Source organism: Clinocottus analis, unplaced genomic scaffold (genome assembly GCF_023055335.1).
Source record: "Clinocottus analis isolate CAN_PGR_092001 unplaced genomic scaffold, fCliAna1.0.p SCAF_18, whole genome shotgun sequence".
In the NCBI taxonomy this organism is placed as follows: Eukaryota; Metazoa; Chordata; class Actinopteri; order Perciformes; family Cottidae; genus Clinocottus; species Clinocottus analis.
Window position 1 is genome coordinate 10,516,021 of NW_027175909.1, and position 22,728 is coordinate 10,538,748.

At 41.7% G+C, this 22,728-nt stretch overlaps 2 protein-coding genes across 5 annotated transcripts in view; one reads left to right on the forward strand and one right to left on the reverse strand.

Moving 5' to 3' along the window:
* Positions 1 to 10,016, forward strand: part of flt1 (fms related receptor tyrosine kinase 1) — a 31,444-nt gene extending 21,428 nt beyond the window's left edge. For both annotated transcript variants that reach the window (XM_068581253.1, XM_068581254.1), the window contains 15 exons: positions 1,050 to 1,156; positions 1,460 to 1,595; positions 2,034 to 2,138; positions 2,233 to 2,346; positions 2,523 to 2,611; positions 3,050 to 3,128; positions 3,211 to 3,308; positions 3,420 to 3,542; positions 4,214 to 4,325; positions 4,592 to 4,691; positions 4,871 to 4,976; positions 5,081 to 5,178; positions 5,426 to 5,495; positions 5,723 to 5,811; positions 6,467 to 10,016. In XM_068581253.1, the coding sequence (XP_068437354.1) occupies positions 1,050 to 1,156; positions 1,460 to 1,595; positions 2,034 to 2,138; positions 2,233 to 2,346; positions 2,523 to 2,611; positions 3,050 to 3,128; positions 3,211 to 3,308; positions 3,420 to 3,542; positions 4,214 to 4,325; positions 4,592 to 4,691; positions 4,871 to 4,976; positions 5,081 to 5,178; positions 5,426 to 5,495; positions 5,723 to 5,811; positions 6,467 to 6,635 (1,595 nt within the window). In that variant the 3' untranslated portion in view covers positions 6,636 to 10,016. The remainder of the gene's footprint in view (positions 1 to 1,049; positions 1,157 to 1,459; positions 1,596 to 2,033; positions 2,139 to 2,232; positions 2,347 to 2,522; positions 2,612 to 3,049; positions 3,129 to 3,210; positions 3,309 to 3,419; positions 3,543 to 4,213; positions 4,326 to 4,591; positions 4,692 to 4,870; positions 4,977 to 5,080; positions 5,179 to 5,425; positions 5,496 to 5,722; positions 5,812 to 6,466) is intronic.
* Positions 10,017 to 10,136: 120 nt separating this feature from the next.
* pan3 (poly(A) specific ribonuclease subunit PAN3) lies at positions 10,137 to 22,370 on the reverse strand. 3 transcript variants are annotated; one of them, XM_068581256.1, is made up of 18 exons: positions 21,686 to 22,366; positions 20,640 to 20,761; positions 20,311 to 20,380; positions 20,143 to 20,213; positions 19,850 to 19,994; positions 19,434 to 19,672; positions 18,817 to 18,921; positions 18,660 to 18,717; positions 18,032 to 18,193; positions 17,289 to 17,405; positions 16,703 to 16,804; positions 15,462 to 15,627; positions 15,132 to 15,219; positions 14,828 to 14,967; positions 14,289 to 14,418; positions 11,262 to 11,326; positions 11,038 to 11,176; positions 10,137 to 10,502 (listed from the first exon to the last, which is right to left on the reverse strand). In XM_068581256.1, the coding sequence occupies exons 1-18, from the start codon at positions 22,020 to 22,022 to the stop codon at positions 10,362 to 10,364; spliced, it is 2,397 nt and encodes a 798-aa protein (XP_068437357.1). In that variant the 5' UTR covers positions 22,023 to 22,366; the 3' UTR covers positions 10,137 to 10,361. The 3 variants fall into 3 exon arrangements, 2 of the variants coding, with proteins under 2 accessions (XP_068437357.1, XP_068437358.1); XM_068581257.1 differs by having other exon boundaries at positions 19,434 to 19,651; positions 21,686 to 22,364; XR_011077746.1 differs by lacking the exon at positions 10,137 to 10,502 and adding an exon at positions 12,810 to 12,896 and having other exon boundaries at positions 11,144 to 11,176; positions 21,686 to 22,370.
* Between the last annotated feature and the right edge of the window lie 358 nt (positions 22,371 to 22,728).

Sequence of the window (22,728 nt, forward strand, 5' to 3'; positions counted from 1 at the left end):
GTTCCCAGTCCTGTAAATAGATGTACAGTCTGGACGTATAGACATGAAGTATCATATTGTTTTTATAGATGTATTTATACACGGAGGAGGCATGGTGTGTCCATTCTATTAATGGGAGGTTATATGTCTGTTTATCAATTCTTCAGTAAACATTGATCACCTTAACATAATACAACTGTAGGACACACTCCTTTTGTCCAGTTCTCCTCATTCACACACACACACACACACACAAGCACACACACAAACACGCAAACAGACACTCAAACAAACACATCAGTCATACGTCCGGTGTAGACAGGCCCGATGTGGCTCTGCTACCCCCCAGTTTGAGCATCGTTCTCTGGTACGACACACTTCCGGTTCTGCGGGAGGTGTGGCGGTGTGTGTGTGTGGGTATGTGCGTGCGTGTGTGTGTGCGTGCATGTGTGTGTGTGTGTGGTTTTTTTTTGTGTGTGTGTTTTTTGTGTTCTGGTGAGTCAGGAAGGAAACTGTCTCCCGTTTTTATTTCCTCCAGAAGGGCCCGTCCTGCATCTCAAAAAGGCTCCACACTTAGCTGAGCTGAGCGTTTTCACGTCTTGAAATTAAGACAAGAAAAAATAAATGAGATTGTGACTTGATGAGTAGGGCGGATGAATTTTAGATAACAGTGAAAACACAGTGCCCCCATTTGGAAGAGTGAAGAAATATTTAAACATCAGGCTCCTAACAAAATTATATATTTTAAGTATCCCTGATTTATCTATCTATGTATTCATCAATTTGTATCTCAGATTATCAAAATGTTTAAATCATCTGAACAGAATAGAGGAGAGAAATCCTTTTTTTAATGTTTTCTTTTCATCTTGATGCAAGTAATAATATTCAAAGTTCTGCGCTGCTTGAGGATAAAGAACATTCAATCTAACGCAAAATATAAAACCAATTAAGCACTGATGTGTATTTGTGGTGTGTGTGTGTGTGTGTGTGTGTGTGTGTGTGTGTGTGTGTGTGTGTGTGTGTGTGTGTGTGTGTGTGTGTGTGTGTGTGTTGTGTCTGTGTGTGTGTAGGGGTGACAGAATCATCGTTCCTGGAGATTCCCGCACTCACCTGTACCTGTGTTGTGGCCGCTCTATTCTGGCTTTTGCTGACGCTCTTCATACGCAAACTGAGACAGGTGAGATAAAACAAGATGGCGTTGTTTTCTGAGGTACTAAGATACAACAATACATTAAAGATGGTCCCAGTTAAGGGCATTTAAATAGATTCTCAACAAGGTTAAACATTCACACCACCCATTAGTCCATGTTAATTGTCCTTCGGGTTTGATTTTTAAATAATTCATATTAAATACATGCTTTTTGGCACCATGACTTCACGTCTCAGATGCTGGAGTCTCTGTTCACAACTTTCTACAAAATTCAACAAAACAACAGTGTTGGTATATTACTAGCATGGGTTTTCTATTCTTTCTCCAAAGCCCAGTAGCGCAAACACCAAAGCCAAGTACCTGTCAATCATTCTGGACAGTGGAGACGGGCCAATAGAGGAGCAGTGTGAGAGACTGCAATACGACCCGAACCGATGGGAGTTTCCTCGGGAGCGACTCAAATTAGGTACAAAAATACAGAAATGGATGTTTTTCACGTCAGTGAATTGTGATATGAAGGATTTTGTGGATGCAACGCCAACGATGGGAGAGAGCAAAGGAATTTTAGATCACATTACGGATAAAAAGACTTTCTCAGAGGTCTTATCAGATTATTATTGGGAGTGACTCTCATTCCATTAATCAGACTTTGTGTCTGTGTTGTCTGTGGTGAGCTAATCAACAGCGGGGGGGGTGTAAACTGTGTAGACTGGAACTAATCAGCCCACTAGGGTGGGATTCAGCTAGATGGACTGTTGATGGGGTCTTCTCTTATCAGCATCTCACGCCCAGGAGGGATAATAATAGTAATTAATGAAGTAGCTCAATTTGACAGAAAAACACAACTCCCTTCCCCCCTATAAGCCTCACTCCCATTCTCTCTCTCTCTCTCTCTCTCTCACAGGGAAACCTCTGGGCCGTGGAGCCTTCGGTAAGGTGATGCAGGCGGCTGCCTTTGGTATAGACAACGCCTCCAGCTGCAGGACTGTGGCTGTTAAGATGCTCAAAGGTACAACATCTGGTCCCTGGTATTGTGAGAAAATAACGTCACTAATTCTGAGCGAAAACATTTCTTCCTCTCTTTTCTGCCTCTTGTCCACCAGAGGGAGCTACAGCCAGCGAACACAAAGCTCTGATGACTGAGCTGAAGATCCTCAACCACATTGGACATCATCTGAACGTGGTCAACCTACTGGGAGCCTGCACCAAACTGGGAGGTGTGCTCTTATACATACGCTTGTATATTCTATATATATGCTGTGCATAGTGGTGTTCTATGAGCTATGAGTATTTATGTGTGCGTTTGTGACCTCACACTAACGAGAATATGTGTGCGTTTGTGGGCGTGTGTGTGTGTGTGTGTGTGTGTGTGTGTGTGTGTGTGTGTCTGCAGGGCCCCTGATGGTCATTGTAGAATACTGTCGCTATGGAAATATTTCTGCCTTCCTGAAAGGAAAGAGAGACGTGTTTGTGCATGAGACGGTGAGTCTACCAATGCGATTAAAGATGGTGTCGTGATAACCATGTTTCACACAAAACAGTACCTCCAAGACGTGCAGATGGAGTTTACACATCACGGTGTGGCCCACACTTCTCCTTGCAGTAAGAAAAAAAGAATAAAAGGCGGTGTTCATTGCCGCACACAATTTCAAAATCTTACACCTAAACACTCACTTCTGCAATCGGTTTGAGGCTCAAATATGTTATCAGTCCACAAGCAGGACGGCTACTTCCTTAATTTCTTCACAGGTTTAGACATAACAAACTGCAGCCTTAAAGGTCATTTTCACAGAGCAAAACATGTTCATGAAATTCTTTCAACCAATGAACCGAAACCACTAACAAACAAACGTCACATAATCCCAGTTTTTATTTTCATACAATGATTGGAAACATCTCACTGATTCTTCTCCATCTCAGCCTGCCAGAGGAAAGGATGGAGGTTGTGTCGCCAGCATGTCTGAGTGTGATGAGAAAGACAAGCAAGAAAATCACCTCAGTAAGCCATGAGCATAGTGATAATATATATGATATTTATGCATAATCAAAATGCTTTAATAGTACTCTCTTGCTTCCGCTAGATCCCAAATCTGCCTCCAACTCTCCTTTATTTCTGGAGGATCTCATCTCCTTCAGCTTCCAGGTGGCACGAGGAATGGAGTTTCTGGCCTCCCGCAAGGTCTGATACTAGATGTGTGTGTGTGTGTGTGTGTGTGCGTGTGTGTGGACACAGGTACACTTGTGTATTTCATGTGTGTAATTGTTTGTGTTCTCCTTGCTTCTGCGTCAGTGTATTCACCGAGACCTGGCAGCCAGGAACATTCTGCTCTCTGACAATAAAGTGGTCAAGATCTGTGACTTCGGCCTGGCCAGAGACATCTACAAAGACCCCGACTACGTCCGCAAAGGAGATGTGAGTACACATGAGCAACGTGGCTCCAAAATCCGATGTATGAAAGTATTTTACGAACAATTGATTGACGACATCCTTATGCTGCGTTCACACCAAAAGAAAAAGAAAGAAAAAGAAACCTCAACAATGAAAGCAAAAGTTTGAAAGGTCAATGCAATTCTTCCAGCATTTCAACATTTAAAGTACTAAACCATTTTTTTCATAGTATTTTATATTTAGGATGTCATAAATAAGTTACATGCAACCTTAAAATAACCAGGGTGTGGCCATTTTTTTCTGCATGTTATACTTGATGCACTGTGTGTACATTTACAAAATAAACTGCTTTTGCAGCGACTTGAAACACACTCCCCAAAGGCAAAATGGCTTTTTTATTCATTTTTAAAGTTATTTTTGTAAATGACATCATGTTTTGTTATTTATGTGGTTGAAAGAAGACATCTATACATGATGTTATTAAAAGGCCATAACTGATTCAACCACAATGCAAGTTTTAATACAACTTGGAGGAGGATGCGTTCTCTAACTGCTGTTCCCACAATGAACTGTTTCGGAGACATTAACGGACATGATGTGACATTTTTTAACGTCTTTTCAACCAGCCAAACTTTAAGTGTTTCCCCACCAGTGATCTTTGCTCCCTCTGCTCCTGTCTTCTGATTGGCTGACAGGCCCGCCTCCCTCTCAAGTGGATGTCTCCAGAGTCCATCTTCGACAAGGTGTTCACCCCGCAGAGTGACGTGTGGTCCTACGGCATTCTGCTGTGGGAGATCTTCTCCTTGGGTGAGAGCCCTCACACCACAGTTTTGTTCTAAACGTCCACAGGTGGTGGACAAAATAACAGAAACACATTGCAATTCAAAAAGCACTGCAACACATGCTACGATCTGATAGCTTATGATCTTCCAATTTGGATGGATGCGTTCACAACTTCACATATTGAGGTATTGATGTCTCTGTGCGTGCGTGCGTGCGTGCGTGTGTGTGTGTGTGTGTGTGTGTGTGTGTGTGTGTGTGTGTGTGTGTGTGTGTGTGTGTGTGTCCAACAGGTGCTTCTCCATACCCTGGTCTTCACATCGATGAAGAGTTCTGCCACAGACTGAAGGGGGGAACAAGGATGCGAGCACCTGAATACAGCACACCTGAGATGTGGGTGCTTACATTTCAACACTATAATCAGTAGGGGAGGCAGGGGCAGAGTTAAAGAGGTCCAACAAGGTTATAAATAGCGGTAATTGAAACATGTATGTCATGTTCCTGTGTAACCCAGGTAGTGATGCTGTTAGTGCTTTGGGTGAAAATCAAACACTGCACCTGTGTGTTTGTAGTTACAGCACCATGCTGGCATGCTGGGAGGCCAGTCCCTCAGATCGACCCACCTTCACTAACCTGGTGGAGACCTTGGGAGACCTGCTGCAAGCCAGGGTTCAGCAGGTCAGACTTCTTATGAATGTTTCTACCTCAGGCTTATGATTTCTTTCTTGTCTAACAAAATGTTTCTATAAAATACAATAAGCTGTGTTCCCTCTCTTTCACAGGATGGGAAGGATTATATTCCTCTAGGAGCTGTTATAACTGGAGACACTGGCCACAGTGAGACCTTCAAAGAAAACGTGCTTGCAGTCACAAACCTAAGGTGAGGTTTGAATTTAATATGCAGCATAAATTTGGGCCAGTGCATCTTGATTTAAGATGTTACGTGTATGAGTAATCAACTTTCGAGAAGTGTTGTACTAAAATAATGACAGAAAAGGGGAGAAAATGACAGATGCTGATGTGAAAGTGTAAAGAGATGTGTGAGAAAACTGAAATAACAGGAAACAGGTTGAGAAAGTAGAGAAATTTCCAAATGTCAATGTTTTGAATATGAATCCACTATCCAGCTACATGAGGGGCATGGCCACACTTCAGACGTTTGAGGAACTTCCCTGCAAAGAGCCAGACAGTCTTGATGTAAGAAAACACTTTTACTTCTGACTGCATGCTTCTGATAAACATGCACACACACCCACACACACACACCCACACACACACACACACACGCACGCACACGCACGCCCGGGATAAGACAAAGATGGAACCTAACTTTGTCAGAATTGATTATTTTCAAGGAAAACAGATGAACAAAGATAAAAACAGAAACACCAATAAACTGCATGTTTGCCTCCTCTGTGCTTCAGGAGCAGAGTGACAGCGGCATGGTCCTACCATCCGAGGAAATGAAGAGTCTGACGTGGAATAACGGCACCAAGAGCAGGAAATTCAGCAGGTGACCTTTACGTAATCTCTCACTTCCTCCCACCGAGACGTCTTATCGTCTGTTAATCATCGCACATCAGAAAACACAGTGACGATGAACACATTGTGGAACTTATTCAAATGTCAACTTAAAAAAGTTGAGAGGTCAATTTGCCGATAAAACGTCTTAAATGGCATTTTCTGAGGTATTACATTTTGGAACTATGACATTATAATGGCCGACTAAACTATGACATTTTAAAGAGAGTGCGATTAGCAAATAATTAGTAAATGTTTAATGTTAATTCAGCTGCCGTTCCAGTTGAACCCTTCTGCTCTGATAAAGGTCCTTTAGACCGAAAGCTTAAATCACGTGCACTCTGCACAGATCTAACAGTGCGGATAACTAATACAATTTAATTCACAGGCCAAACTATTATATTTGTTATGCCATTTTTATGGCATAACATCCTGATATTCTTTGGCATACCATGCTACAACAATTTTACTTCCAATAATGTGCAATTCTAATTATATATGGCATGCTACATTATATTTCTTATAAAATTCCATATTATTATTTTCATTAGGATTCTAAACTGTGACTTTTATGATGATTTCATTTAATGACAGACAGTTCAGTGCATGGCAAACGAGGTTATCACTCTGAATATGTATGCTTTTAGGTTCTTTGCCTTCACTGAGTGCCGGGACCAGCCGGTGCCGGTCCTGAGCAGTGACATCACAGGTCTCTGGGACAACAAGCCCTCCATCTTGCCGTGTGATTGGGAGTCTGACGAGGGCGGATCTCCTCCTCCGGACTACAACTCTGCTTTTCTCTACCCGTCCCTGTAGCATCTGTTCTTTGACAACTTCATACAGGGTTTACGTTGTCCTGCTCACACTCTTTAGTCAACTACAACTTATTCTGCTCTTCTTCTTCTTTGCTGTTAGCATCCTCTACCTCGTTATATCTGCATGCATTCATCAGTCCTCCTTTTCCTCCTTCAACCAAACTTAAAAGAGCATTTCTCTAGATTTAACACAACACATCCCTTTGCTGTTCTTAAGTTCACAAAACCCGATGACGTTGTACAACAAAGCCTCTCCAGTCCTACCACGTAATGGCTTGCATCACCACACACAACCCTTCCCAGAGCAGCTAAGCGTTACCTGGTTGTACTTATGCAGTTATGCAGAACGTATTTACTGACCTACAACTATTCAAGTGTATTGTATTGGTACCTCATGTGCTGAGCTTTGTTAAGAGGAACACTGCTGTATCAAATTATGGTTCCTCTTACACAGCTTTTATATGCTGGAGAGAAAAAGAAGTTATTACCCACTGAGTTATATAGTATGTGACGGGATGTATCTATCTGTATTTAATTTAATGTTCTGAGTCTGTATCTTTCTGTAAATGTTAATATACACTTAGTTGACAGTCGTCCACCTCACGCAACATGATGTGAAACACCACTCTGAGGCAAACTAGTCTGCAAAATCAACAGTTACATTATTTGTATAAAAAGGTTTCAACAAACACATTAATTGTACGTGCCGCTATATTAGACAGAGTACAAAATAACAAGGCAAAAGTGTATATTTGATTTTATATTAAAGTATTGTGAGATATGGAATTAAGTCAAATCATTGAGTTGACCAAACGTAGGCCGTTTTTGTTTTTACTATATTTCTATTTACAAAAAACACAATGCATGAGCAATGGTGTTGAAAGTTATTTTTTCAAGCAAAAATACAAAATAGTTCTTCGTTCCAGCTTCTCAACTGAGAATTTGTCGTGACACTAATTTACTTATTTATGGCGTTTGAAGACAAAAAAAGACGAAGACTTTGTTATTTGTTAACCTTTTTAGACCAATATATATAGACCAAATGTTCGCGGCAGAGGTCTCTTTAATCAAAACAATTTTTTGTTTCAGCCCAACAAAACAAAAAAAATCAAGTGATTCATCCACTACAATATCTGCATCTAACCCACTTTTTTTCTTTTCTAACCTTAGTGGTTACGCATCCTGACAGACACCTGGTGTTGACATGCAGTGTTTGTAGTGAAATCCTCACTTAATGAACCAACTATATTCTATTTGCTGGTATTTTCATTTTTAAAAATGCTCAATCATTGATGAGCATAATTAAAACCCATTTGTGTCGTTTAAACATTTTTGTAAACACATTTTATTTAATAGATTAAAAACTGTAATGTACCAAAGAGCAAAACAAGACGCTGTGCTGCATCTATCAGTTTTGGTATTCTTTATTAAAATACTGCTGTACACACAAATATTGCAAAATTTGAGACAATGAACACAAGAGGGGCATAAAACATACTAAGATGGTGATTGTAGGTGTGTTGATGTGGAGGAGGAGAAGAAGATCATCACTAATATCAACCGGAGTGTGTGTGTCTGTTATGATGTGGAAGATAGTGATATGAGAACTGACATTGTGTGGACCGAGTCGGGGGCCATGTGTGCGTCTCTGTGTGTGTTTCGAGGGTTTTCTAAAGCACCACATTCACCAAATGTGTTTTTGTCTGTTCATTTCACTAAAACAGAGGAAGTAGTACATGATCTAACACTGCCAGCTCTCTGCAGGTTTGTTACCCCCAAGTACAGATCATCCACTTCCATGAAAACTTTGAAAAGTCTACGTAAAAGCAAGACATTGATCTCATTTATGCCTTTAAGCTTGGTTTGTCTCTTATACGACACTGCGGTTCAGACACAAGACGCGATGTTCTACAGTCTTTTGCTGGGGCGCACTCGTCAAAAGCTACCGAGAACTAGAATAAGGCAGGGGAATCATAAACAGTAATTATACAGAGCTTTATCTCTTCATCAGAGTGAAGCAGGTTTGCATCAAATTAATACAGTGAAGTTGAGTCGAAGAGATTCAAATCATCAACGGAATAGAAACCGTACTTAAGGGCAACATGATATCCCTCGCACCGTGGTGTCCACAGTGCCACTAACTTCCTAAAGCCTCCAACTGAAGACGTCCCACCCACTTCACTGTAGCTCATCTATCTGACTGGACAAGGGGCGACCAATGACGGCCAAACACATTCAATCATTGGGCCCCTCCAGCTGTTGGTCATCCTGAGAGAAATCCAAGCCATCCAAGCAGCACTGTTTTGTCTCCACCACATGTGTAGTTCATGATCTTTAAAAGTCAAATAAAACATAACTGTCGTTGCCCTGTTCTCGCCTGTGTCCTCCATCCCTTCCCCTTCCCCTAAACCCCTGCTGGAATTGGTCCACAGAATAATAAAGTTGAATTGAGGCAAAAACAAATTGCCCTCCCAGTTCCCATCATGCATTCCTGCACAATATCTGAGCAAAGAGAAAACACAGATAGAAAAATCTCAAAAAGTGTCACTTTTTCCTCAAAAGTAGAGTGGCCTGGACCTCATGTTGGGAAGTGAAGATGGGGATGAAAGCAGAAAGAAGAGGAGAGAGTAAAAGAGAGGGACAGGAAGGGAACGTTGGGCGCAGGAGGTCGGGTGGGGGACAAAATAAGGACATTCCACAAAGAGGCAGCTGTGGCTCCACCTCAACAGAAGCCCCACCCACTGGCGACAACCAAGTGCTAGACCGCCAAACCAAAAAGACCCCTCCTTGAGCAGTTCATGTCACGAAAGCGTCCATTAATCAAAAGATGGTTGCTGCGTATATAACAAACACTTGATAACCGGCATCAGGAGAAGACACACCTTCCTCAGTGCTAAAAAAAAAAAAATTAAAAAAAAAAAGTTACCTCCTGAAATCCCAAAACCCAGTCGATGGTAGCCCATCAATCCACAAGCCTGGTGTTCTGCAAACTCCTGAACTAAAAATGTTCACGATCCATCGAGTTTTCCAGTTTGAGGAACCATTCACACCGGCCCAAGTGGTTTGTCCTTTCTGAGGGGAAACCAACAACCACGGCAAAGGGGGTCTAAAGCCTTGAGTGGTGCGTCCTGTGTCCTAGTGCGTCACGAATGAAGGGGTGTGGTCTCCAGCCGGAGGATAGAAGTCCATGGAAAGCTGGATTTCATTTAATTGTTGTTCTTTTGCCTGCTCTGGTATTTATATTCATGTGTGACTTTAGCTCTCTGTACACCCTGTAGGCCACTCACACATATTGATAAAAATAACAAAAGATTAACAAAAAAATTAAAATCTTAGTGCATCCTCCTCAGAAAAATAAACCCCAAATGTGGAAACAATAAAAGCCAGAAAAAAGTTCAAAACCTCATGGTTTGTTTCTTGTTTGTTCCCCGAATCTAAAAAAATGTCAACGTTCTTGTTCGTCACAGTTTCCGTTTTTGTCCTTTTGTGTGTTTTTTTCCGGTTTATTTTTACGATTTTCAGCTGCGGGGATTTAGGAAAACTAAAAAAAATACACTTTAGAAAAAGCCTTCCTGGTGGACATAGTCAGTGTATGTGACTGAGGTTCACGAAGCCCCGCCCCGCTGCCTTCGCCATGCTGATGTCATCTCCATGAGACTGGTCCTCCGCCGTAGTGCAATAGAGTGCTCCAGGTATAGGCAGTCCCATCCCGGGCCCGAAGAGGGCGCTACAGAGAGCCGGAGGCTGCAGCGTGCAGCTCCTGGAAGGTACTGTCGAAGCAACGCTTCAGGTCCGAGTAGGTCACGACCAGGACGCTCTTCTCGTCCCGCGACACCAGGCTGATCTTCTCAGGAACGCCAGCGTCCAGCTGTGTCAACGCAGGAGGACTCAGTCAGAAACACTCACATTTTGTAGGAAAATGTAAGTATAGATAATACATTTCAAAGGATTTGAAGTAAGCTGCAATCTGTAGTTGATGAATAAATAAGTGATTTTGGCAACAAAAAAAACTCCCGTTTGGATATCTTTTTATTATGAAACGGTAAACTCACTTCTTCAACAACTTGTGATAAATCTACAACAAAGTTAAGATGGTGGTCTTATTTGAGATTCTTTCCCACTATAAAATAGTAAAATTACCTGACAAACTAAAAGTGCAAAGAGATGAAGGTTTCCGCTGCTCCTACCAATGACCACCTGCTAACCAAATACCACCGATAGAAGGTCTATTATAGACGTACTTCTATCCTCTCATCGGCAAACACATGTCTTTTTAGTCAGCGCATGTGACGCGTAAACAGATGTTCTGAGAAGAAGCCATGTGAGATGCATGACAAAATAAACAACAGTTCTTTAGTGAATTAAAAAAAAAACACACAAAAAAGAGAAGAAAGCCCACTGACTTTGTTGAGGCAGGAGACGATGTGGCTGAGGTCGATCCAGGGCGTCCCAGCTTCTGTCACCTGGTGAAACAGGTGATCCCGGAAAAGCTTCAACAGGTAACGGTCGCCCGTCTCCGACCACGTCGGGTCTTTCTGAAACCTGAGTCACACGACACACGGTCACAGAGTAGCAACGCCATCACACATCACACATGCAGGTAGATCTCGATACACGGGTGACTTACTCTGGCCGCTCGTTGATGGTGCCCAGCTTGGCCAACAGGCGGAAGAGACGGCCGTTTTGCACCTCCTGCAAATAAAGGAATTCATATTCAGCCAATTTTTTTCATTAAATATATTTTTGGTAATTTATGCCTTAATGAGACAGTTGGTAAGAGGTCAGCAGGAAACCACAGGAGGGAAAAGCATAGCTATTAAAACACACATCTCATGTGGAGTTTGAAGTATTTACAGAAAGTAAATCGTCAGCATCCCTCAACTAAGTCTGTGAGCCGTCGCACAGAGAGATACTGGTGAGGTTTAATGAGGGTGAATCACAGACTTGATGGTAGAGGGCGGCTGTGGTTCAGTGGGCAGAGTGGGTCATCCTTTAATCACAAGGTTGGCTATTTGAACGCCAGCATGTCAAAGCGTCCTTGAGCGAGAAACTGAACACAGAGTTGCTCCCCGGGTGCTTCACAGCTGCCAACTGCTCCTAAAATGCTTATTAGGTCTTTCAAATGCAGAGGTCGAATATAGAATATGTACCTGAACGTATGCAATGACAGAATTATTTTCTCAACAGGCTGAAAATGAAATGAACTGGAAGTAACACACTTGGGAATCTGGGCCCAAGTGAGGAATATATTCTGCAGCCGGAGCCAGTAAGAATCAATTTAGCCTTTAGCACATTTTAAGCGCTTTAGGGATGTTGTTGAGAGGCAATCAAAATAACACTATTAACATTATAATTTTATTCTACCAGCACAAACCCCAACGCTGGGAGTTGCTCCAGCTAACCACAAACTGAAGGTTCATTTCAAGGAGCCTCTGACCGCCGCCCTCCTGGTGAAATCGTATCCTGGTGGCGTGCAGGACGAAATTAACAAAATCTACAAATAAATAAACTACAGACGAACCCTGAACCTTCAACAAGATTGACAAGCCCTCGGGTGCAGCTCTACCTCTTTGTTCTCTGGACTGAGAGCAGACTGGTGCTACCATCACCTTGAGGTACAAGTGGTGTCATTACTAGAAAGGATGGGCTGGAGACAGCGGGTCAACGTGCTAATTTCAGTATATATCTCACCAACAAAATACATGTCTTTGACATAACATCAACTCTAGCCTCTTCACATTCTGTTGATAACGTTTGTTGAGACGTTTTTTATGTTAAAGCTGGAGTGGTAAGTGACAATTTCTCCTTAAATGTACCCCATTAAAATAACAAACTAGGGAACTATGTCAGAAACTGAAACCTGTTGCTACACTTTCTGTCCATACATGGTGCTGGATCCTTGAAGGTTTCACAGGGCACTTCCTCCTTACTAAAAGCCGCTGCATGTTCTTCTAAATGCAACTATTTTGTGCACAGTTTCCACTAATTATCAAAGCAATAATTATTATTATTATTATTATTCAAAGCAATCCAAGACAGCAATGACCAGCTCCAACGTCACTGATGAATTTAAAAAAAACCTCAGCTGCTGTAATATTGTAGAATGAGCTCCCGGAGATGTTTGCTGGCTGTTTTTGACTCCACATCAGATTATTGTCAACAAGTTGTGGCTCACCTTCTACCTCTGCAGATATAATTTACTCATGCATCTCCTTTCTCTTCCTCCTCTCTGCCTGTCTCACCGTGTCATTATTTTTCTGCACTGTTGGGCAAAGTAAAAATGATTGAAAACCAATTAACCGATCATGTAACACCAGCTGCTTTTGACTTACTTACTGTTTGGTTCAACATTGGATTTCTAATGAACATTTTAGATAAACTTTTCAGTACAGATGGTCTAAATCTGCCCTTCCACAAGACTTCAAGTTTCTGCTTATTGATCTGATCTCTTCTTATGAGACATGAAGACAGGACTTGGTTGAAAAGTGTGCAGATTATAGTTTGATTACTCCGTTTCTGCCTGCTGGCTCGCTAACGCCAGCTTACCCGCTGTCTGCAGATTTCAGACTGATGTCAAGAAACACCAACAGCAGGAATAGATTAGTGTCGACTCTTCAGCTCAGTCAGAGGTGAAAGTGATTATTAAATTGAATGTTTGTACTCTACTTACTTGAAGCACCTAGAACAATCTGCATTTGTTTAATGTGCATAACTATGACATTGTTGCTTGCTGTGCAGATCTTTTATTATTCTTGCTCAAATCTAAATGTTTGAAAAAGTCAAAAGTGAAAAAAGTACAATCCTATATATGATTAAATAAGAAGATTGAGACAAAAGCAGCAGCTTGACAAGAATGGTGTTGCAATAATGCAGCCATCGTGTCGGTCACACAACATTTATGAAAATCTGCTTCATGCTGGAGACCAGTTATGCGCAGGACTGACGAGGGATAAAACACACACATTGTGTTTTTCTTGGTCTTCGTGCAGATGTTTTAAAAAGTGTTTTTAAGGCTCACTAGGCAAGTAAAAACACAGTTACTATTCCATGTGTGCAGACACACATTCAGCCGACACACTATGCAGGGATGTTTTCCGATAAACCAGAAAGACTTACACTCTCCCCGTCAGCACACATACCAGCAGATCACAGGCAGGTTGAACCAGAAAATCTGCTCTATTATTACTGCAGACTGGTGATTGTTCTAATAATCATTTTTTTCCTGAACTTTTGTTGCAGACATCTTTGTGAGACCTGCTGAGCATCTAATAAAAAAGGCAGAAACAGACATCTTTTTTGCAGTTAGGAGGTTAAAAACACTAAAACAAATATTGAAGTTGTTTGGTTGACGTGCACAAAGTCAGGGTGTTAAGGGGAAGTTGGGGATTGAACGAGAAGACGAGGTGAGATGGTTTCAAATATTCACACTAACAAAGTGAGACTAAATTCAAGCCGAGACTGTGAAGCCTACAATATACCTTACAACTTCCTGTGTGCACACAACTTCCCTCTTACACTAAACCAATGGCCTATATCCGGCCACCGGCCAAGAACATCACCACGACAAGAACACAACTAAGTCATGCATACTGATACCTACTTTCTAAATTCTTCGTTTGTGTTTTTTAACATAAATGCAGCACTCTTCCCATACCTTGGCTAGATCCTCCTCAATAACATCATTCCTCATCTGCGATGCATCGAGTTGCGTGTAGAATCGAGCTCCAATCATCGGCATAATGTCATTGACGCTGCGCAGGCGAGATTGTTCAGTCAGCAGATACCTGCATGCATACAAAAACATACATTTTCAGGTGAGCTTCTTCCACAAATGTGAGGAAAAAAATTCATGGGACAGCACCTTTGATGCAAACACTCAAGTCGCAGCCTTTTTAAGGGTATTCAAATGCTGCTTGACTCATGTAGAAAAGGCGGTAATGTAAACACCTAAAACTTGACGGGTCATATTTGTAATTGTCAGTTTCAGACTAATTTTAATAGACTGACTGGAGACTAAGTTTGAGACCTAAAGTCCTTTCAAACTAATTTGTTGACAGCAAAGGTTACTCGCTAACCAGATTCCAGCGTCGTCCAATAGGCTCGTCTGAATTTGTTACACCTGGCATTTAGATAGATAGTATATCTGAATGCTCTAAGTAACTTAAAGATGCTGCACCCCCATCCCCTTCTTACAGAATGAGGTTCTTGAGGTCTGAAGAGTAGTTGATGGACACCAGCTCCATGGCCTTCTGCAGGTTCTCCCTTTGAATACCAGCCAATGAGTTACATGCCAACGCCAGCACCACCTTGCCCAGCGACACCAGGTCTGCTTGCTACAAAACAAAAATCACAGAAATGTCCATATAAATGATAAAAGTCTCATTTCGAAAAAAAAGTGCTTACATTCTGAAATTAAGTAGATGAGATACAACTCTCCCACTTAGCACTTTTATGATTATTCATGTTTAATTGATGATAGATGAATCATAAAAGGTACCTGATACTGTGGCATCAGGGCAAGATGATTGGTCTGACTGTTGTCAAAGGTTAAGACATCAAACACCCCAACACAGTTCAGTCGTAACCTGCAGAGACAAGAGACCATTGTCATGAATAGTTTATGTGCATGTCTGAGTGTACCGAGTGTGCTCAACCACATGGTTGCGAAACCGAACTGAAAACACTCTTCCGCTATTCGTGTATTTACAGTGACCATTGACATTTGTGTTGTTCCGTACACCACCATTGAAGGCTACAAGAGACAGGCTCTAATCACCCATATTTATTCCCCCATGCTGAAGGAAGAGGCATCTATGTGTGTGTGTACCTTGTCTTGCCAGTGATAAGAATCTTGCTGGGATCCATGACACGGCAGGCCAGGCCAGCAGTGTGGATGGTGCGCAGGGCCGAGCTGAGCTGGACAATGTAGGCCCAGATCAGAGACTCGGGGAGCAAACCTGCATGCTGCCGTGGCGGGGGAGGTTCATGTTGTCCTGCACATAGAGACATGCGTTATCACACAAATGCAGCCAGCCTCCAGGGCTAGATATTACTCATAAAATAGACCTCAAACTGTCACCTTCCTTGACTTTCTTATCTTTAGGATAAACCGTCACTCGCAGTTGTAATGTCAGTGAGAGACGTCATTTTCAGTTATTCTAACGTACTTTTCCGAACCTAAATGACAACTAACCTAATCTGATGATTACTTTCGAGAACACTAGAAACATTTGTTTGTTAAAAAAAATAAACTATATATATAGCTCACTGTTCCCAGAAATAATGTTTACAATCGATTCAAAACTGTGTGTTACCTGTAATATTCTGTAACTGACCCCCACCACACAGTTGGGTAGTGCTACTCTGGTGATGCGTGTTGGGTGTGTACTGTACAACAGAACATACATTTACACTAGTAACGTTGAGATGGCCAAACTGTTTGTTTTTCTAACGGCCATTCTAGAAAGAAATTAATTTGCACAACATGATGAAGTTCTTTTGATGCATTTCTTTGTATGTACTACTGTTCAATACATACATTAATGTTTGTTATCAGTGTTTTAATATAGAGTAGACAGAGAACAGGATCTAAATGGTTTTGCTTCCTCTGTCTGCATTCCTGTAGACCTGTAGCACCTGCCCTAGGATCAGTTTCAGCCACAGTTTCCTTTAGGTCCCCACGTCTCAAACGCACAGACACACACATGCTAACTGTCAAACTAGGAAGCTTCACAAACTCCAAACAATTGAATCTTCTTTGAAGCATCAATACATCAAGAAGAGTAGTTTAAGGCATTTAAACTTCATGGGAAATGTGTCTTTATTTACAGTAATCTAGTCGTTTTGTACACAAAACGACTCACTAAACCATCAAACACCGGATGTGAGACACAACTGCAGGCACAGCAACCCTTAAAACAAACACCCAAATAGACCAAAGCTGATGACCTCATTAGCAAACTCATAAACAAACTCAATATGTCGGAAGCAGAGGGGTGTAGATGGGCTTCTCAGGTGACGCTGCCTCCATTTCATTATGAAGGTGAAATGGTGGGAAGACCAACTCACCCCACTTTCTCTTGGTAAAGTACGAATCTGCTGCTGGGTCATTGAAGTGTCTGCTGAACATGGTTTCTGCACCCGCATGGAAGTCATAGGAGAACACCAACGCTAGAACAAACAGAGACATATGAGAAAGAGTTAGTGCTAACAGCTATACATAGTTAAAACATCTAAATAATGCCTCTTGTCCCTGTTTTTTGCAGAATCACCGATTGATCGGCCGCTGATCCAAATTAGACACTTGTATATTTTCATTAATTTCCATACATGCTGCTCATAGTATAACTAGTGGCTGACTTGTCTGCCGACAGCGGAGGCTGTCTATAAGCGAATTGGGTTCCTCATCACTACTACTAACGTTTGAGGGCAAAGAGAGCAAAACTTTGGTGACAAATAACTATTCAATAGTATAAACGCAACACTGCAGAAACAAGAAGACAAATCCACCCTAATGTGCATCCAACATTTTTGCATTTTTGGCATAAGAGCTTGTGGAGCATGTAGATTATGTAAAACATTACCATATCCAGAAGACACAAAACAGAACAAAAGTCCTGGATATAAAAAATGGTTAAACACAATACACACTCACAGTGGTCTCCAAAGCCCTTCGTGGTGAAGACCTCTCTCAGTGTTACAGCATTCGAGTGCTGGATTTTCTTCCACATGTCCACCAGCATCATACACTTGGTGTTAACAAGGCGGAAACCTGGAGACATTTTAAAAGATACACAGGACAGAAAATAGACAATTAAAAATATAACTATATCTTACACTATCCCTTTGCCACCTGACAGCCACAACACATGCATTTCATGTTTATTCTAATGTACGAGAGGAATCATCCCAAATGTTCTGCAGTCCTCATAATCAAAAATAAAAATAAGAGATCAAATTAAGTTTGTTTAGTTTTATCTGTTCCAACGGCAAGGCGTTATTTTCTCTATTGAGGGAAAATAAATTGTTAATTTCTCCAGAATAGCAGGAAATATAAAGGTTTATTTTCTTATTTTTTTTAAACAAATGAACCATTATTCAGATTGTGCAAATAACTTAACTTATATCAATCCAGTTTTATTTTCTGAATTTTGGTTGGGAAAGTGTCATTCAAGAAAGATTACTTACTCGAATCACCAAAACTCTCTTTAAAAAAAATTAAAATAGATTTCTGAAATGTTTTGGTCTTCTTTGGAAGCGAATTGTTTTCTCTTCCAGCCAATGTTTTGTAGTTAGCCACTTACAACATTACATATTTCCTGACATTGGCTATTTTGGTTTTATGTCATATGTGTTATGCTACTTTGGAAGACCATTTCATATCAACACATTTATTACCATGTATCCTCCTCAGGCAGTAAGGCAGGTCATCCTTGCTGTTGACAGCCTTGTAACAGGAGGTGATGTAGCTGAAGTTGCTGGTCTTCTGCATGCGGTTTGGTGGGGGGAGGGCCTCGAGCGGGAAGAGGCTGTGGTAGCTGTCCACCTCAGAGGGTACATCTGCCAAAGAGACATAGTTTCAAAAGAAAAAAATATATAGACAACAAACCGATCCAACTATTTGAAGTACACTTTAGGTCACAGCCAATACGAACAATTATTTGTTTTGACAAATACTAAACTGGCACGACACAACATGATTTATTTTCAGACATTAATGTCACCTTAATGTCATTATTCACAATCACAATTTTAGCCAATTGTTGTATGGCCGGCGACACAAACTATTTCAGCAAAACCTCAGAGCCCAAAAACATATTTCAACACCCTTCCACACTCATATAAGGAAATCAACTCGACATTTGTTCAAGTAAGCAATGCAGTTTTGTTTACAAGCCAACAATCGCATTAAAATGGTATTGTTCAAAACAATACACACTTTCTGTGAACTTAAAAAATATTTTTTGCTAAGAATTTATTTAATCAATAACAACTTTTTGTTCAGAAAACAGAGAAGACCCTGTACCTGGGTTCTCTGAGTGGTCAATCTGGGCCATGGTTATCAGATGTCTGTTTATCAACTCCTGGAAGACAAATAAGAGTGCATCACATCAGACATCCCCTCTACAGAAGAAGACAGGTAAAATATTTAGTGGAAAAGGTGGTGGGCGAGTGGGAAATACCTGTCGGAGTTCATCCGCCATGAAAAAGGAAGGGGCATTGGCTTTTGGCTGCATGTAAGCCACATGGGGCGCAGTGGGGGGGTAGATATGGTATGTAGGAAACACCTGCAATGAAACCAAAAAAATATATACAGCTTCCTTTTTATTGAGAAATGAAAATCAGTGAGATCAGACAAGTCATTTCTGCCCCAAGTATTAGTTCATAACTAGGCAAATGAATATCAGAATATGATGAAACAAAATTCTAAATCAGGATATGAATGAAGTGATAAGAAGGCAGCAAAATGTCATCTGATGCCAAATTATAACTCATAGTTGATGCAATGAGTGTGGTTTTTAAGTATGTGAGGTGTAGGCACACAACTACAAAAAGGGCAGCTCACAGACTTAAGTGTTGGGTCATAAATTCAGGGGTCAAAGCTCTTGCTTTTAAAAAAAAAACTCAGATTTGATAATGGTTTAAATGCAATGTCCTTGTTTTCAATTTGTTCTACAAATGTCATGATGTGATGCTGCATCTTTGTGTATGGTTAGAAATTCAAAAGTAATCTAGTAGATTCACAACTTTAGTATTCACTAACTAAAATACAGAGTAGCACGCTATGTGTAGCACATACCATCCCAGCCATTGGTGCCGGGGTGTTGTCCGTGTAGAAGTAGGTGGTCCCCCCTACAGTTTCTTTCTGGATCATGTGAGGACCCTGGTCAGCTGCAGTTGTGGGCCCCATGAAGTTGGCAGGGTTTGGTGTGTGACTGCGCCGACGTGGAGCAGGTGAGGTGTGTGGTGTAATTTTTGGGGAGTGGAGAGGAGAAGATCCCGCAGAAAGAGACATGCCTAAAATTGGACAGAGAGAGTCTGCTTTTGTTTTAACAGAAGCACATGTTGTGCTACACACATAAGAAAATTCACAAACTTCCTGAACTATAAAATTTCAGAGCCAAAGATAGAAAAAAAACTGAGCCATGTAGAAAGTAAAGCAAAGCAGATATAATGGGGTGCTTTCTCTGTTGTTGATGCTGCAAAAACCCTCACCAGGAGCCAGGGCAGCAGCTGTAGAACTGCTGAGGCCAGGATGTGGGAAGAGAGGCGAGGGAAAGGCCTGGACAGGGGACTGAACCATAGTGGCCATACGTGGAGCTCCCTTAGGGACGAACTCACTTGCTGCCGGGTTAGGAGTCTGGTGCCACAAAAAAAACATGCAATAGTTTACATCAATCTACAATTCCTGTTGGAAGCAATAAAGACAAAACTCAACTATATACTTATTTAAATAATCATACTGAACTTTAAAAGCACTAATTTGGATAAGATGCTTGTGTGCTCACCTTTCTCCTTTGGGAAATACTAAGAGCACCAAAATCACTGAACAACGAGGATGTCGGAGAGTTCACTGGATCTGCGAAGACCAAACAGTGCAAGCGTTGAGCAGTGGCCGTTTCAATATTAAATGGATGAGTACTGCTTACTGCTCCGGTGAGCAACGAGAGTCTTACCATGAGTGCTGTGGCTGAAGTTCTTGGCACCATCGTTGAGACTGGGAGAGCTGCTGCTGGTAGTCATACGCTAAAGATAACAGAAGCGTTACAGAAGACACTCTAATGTGCATAAATGTTTGTTATTAAGTAAGAAGCAAAAATCATTGTGTTATGATAAAATGTGTGAATAAAAATACAACATAAACTATATAAATAAATACAAGCAAAAAAAGTAACAACTAATGTAGTGTCTCATTTTACGTGAGGATCTGCAACAACAATATTAACACAGTTTTTGTCTTGCTGTATGTTCATACTGACTTGAATCCACAGCTTCCCTTTTGTACCTGCATCATTGAGTATTTAGTCTCTGCTGGACTTCCAAACCCATTGACCCCAATAAAGCTGCTGCTGAAGTAAGAGTTGGTTAGATTGGCATCACTCAGGGTTGCACCTTCCATCCCTGGGACTGTGGATGACAGAAGCCAAAGTTGAGCAAAAAACAGCAAGAGAGCTATAATTTGGTTTAACAGAAACTAGTAAGGTTAATAATGCATGTGCAGATCAGTACTACTGCATGCTTGTGAATCCGCAAACACAGAGCTAATTTAAAAGCATGTAAAAAAAAATAAAAAAAACATTTCAGTGTGAGCCACAATTCAAGTCTCCCACAGAGCGACATCCACAGAGTATCTTTTAATACAATTTTCCAACATCAACGTTACTGGTTTCATTGGTTTCAGGTTAAAGATAACGGGATTAACTTTTGAGTTGCATGTGGATTATAGTTGCGGTTTGTTTATGTTGTGAAGCCACCACAACACAATGCTACACCGATGCGCGGCTAATGTGGCTACGCTAATGTTAGCAAACAGTAAACTAAAACTACATTTAACAAGTAATACTACACTTTACTTCCACCATTTAACTGGGCTTAAACAAAGGGCGCTAATACTAAAACGCACATATCCTATTAAACAGCCAAGCCACCCGCATTAAAGTGAATTGAAGCGGTCAGCTTGAAGCTAGTTTAGCTCCAGTAGCTGGCTGCAGACTTGTTCCCTCACAGCTGTCATAGAAACAGCAGGCCTCCTCCTCCGAGCTGCAGCAGCAGCATGGCTCCTGTTACATGTTGTCACAACACATAACGTACAACTTCACCACCAGAAAGCAAAGCTAACGTTATCCACGAGACCACCAACGAGCACAACGCGTGCTGGCTGCACCCTGGAGGCCGTGGGTCATGCTTGGCAGGTAACATGTAACCCACGTTGTTTTGGGGGTGACGAGGCCTCAAATGAATCCTCGGGCTAGATTTTAACAAAGCCCAACAAGGCCCAAAAGTAAAGTCAGAGTCCGCCCCCCCGTGTGAGGCCTTGTGGTTGTTACTCACTTGTTAACAGCTGCCCTTCTAGAGATGCGCCTGCAGGACCCAATGTTTCACTTTTCTTGGGCACACCAGTGCCCGCGCTGCCCGGACAGGCCGCTACGGAGCCGCCGAGAGAATACACCGCTGGGGTCCCGCCACCTCCGGCCATCGACATCGGGACTGGGCTCCCGCCACCGTGCAGCGGCAGACTCGATATGGACGGATCCTCGTGCAAGAACTGGCACTCTTCCCCATAAAAACAGGTTTTGTCTTTCGCGTAATATCGGCAAAACTTCACCTTGACATTGGGTATTCCGGCACCCCCAAGCGGAGCAGGTGAGGCTGGGAGTCCACTGTTCATGGCACCGCTGCTGCCGCCACCGCTGCTGCCGGAAGACACTCACACATAGAGAGACGCAGATAGCTCGCGAGCCAGCCGGCTAGCCTGCAAACAGTTTCCCCTTAAAGAAGCGGATTAATATCACTTCAGCTGGTGGAGAACACGCACAAGCCTACATTACTCACATTATAAGGCTAAGGTGCATTTAGGTTTGAGAAAATATCTTTGCATGCGTGGAATCCAGGTCGTCGTTGTTGTCGCTATCCATGCAGCTGCCTGCTTCGCAAAGTAGCCTGTTGTTGTTTTTCTGCTCGCAGCCAGGCTGCTTCTGCTACAGACTTGATAGCATGGCTTTGCATTGTGGGTACAGCGTTTGGCTGAGTTTACCTTCTGCAAATGCAAGCCACAAATTGAATTTGCCGCACAGTAATATTGTGTATGCAGACGAATAAAGCCGATGAAGGTGCAAGGTGTCCTGCAGCGTCAATGCATCTTACTGTCTTAGTTTAGCCGTCAATTTTGTTAAATTATTGACATAATAATTTAAATGAAATTGTATCAACTGACTGGTTATATAATGTTATATTCGCTGCATCGAAGAAAACAGATGCATGAGAAAACAACATGAGAACAAACCAAGCGATGTGCAAAACAAGAATATACAGTATATAGTGTTTATATAAGAAAATGTGTACAAAATGTAATTAAAAAATGTATCATAAATTAA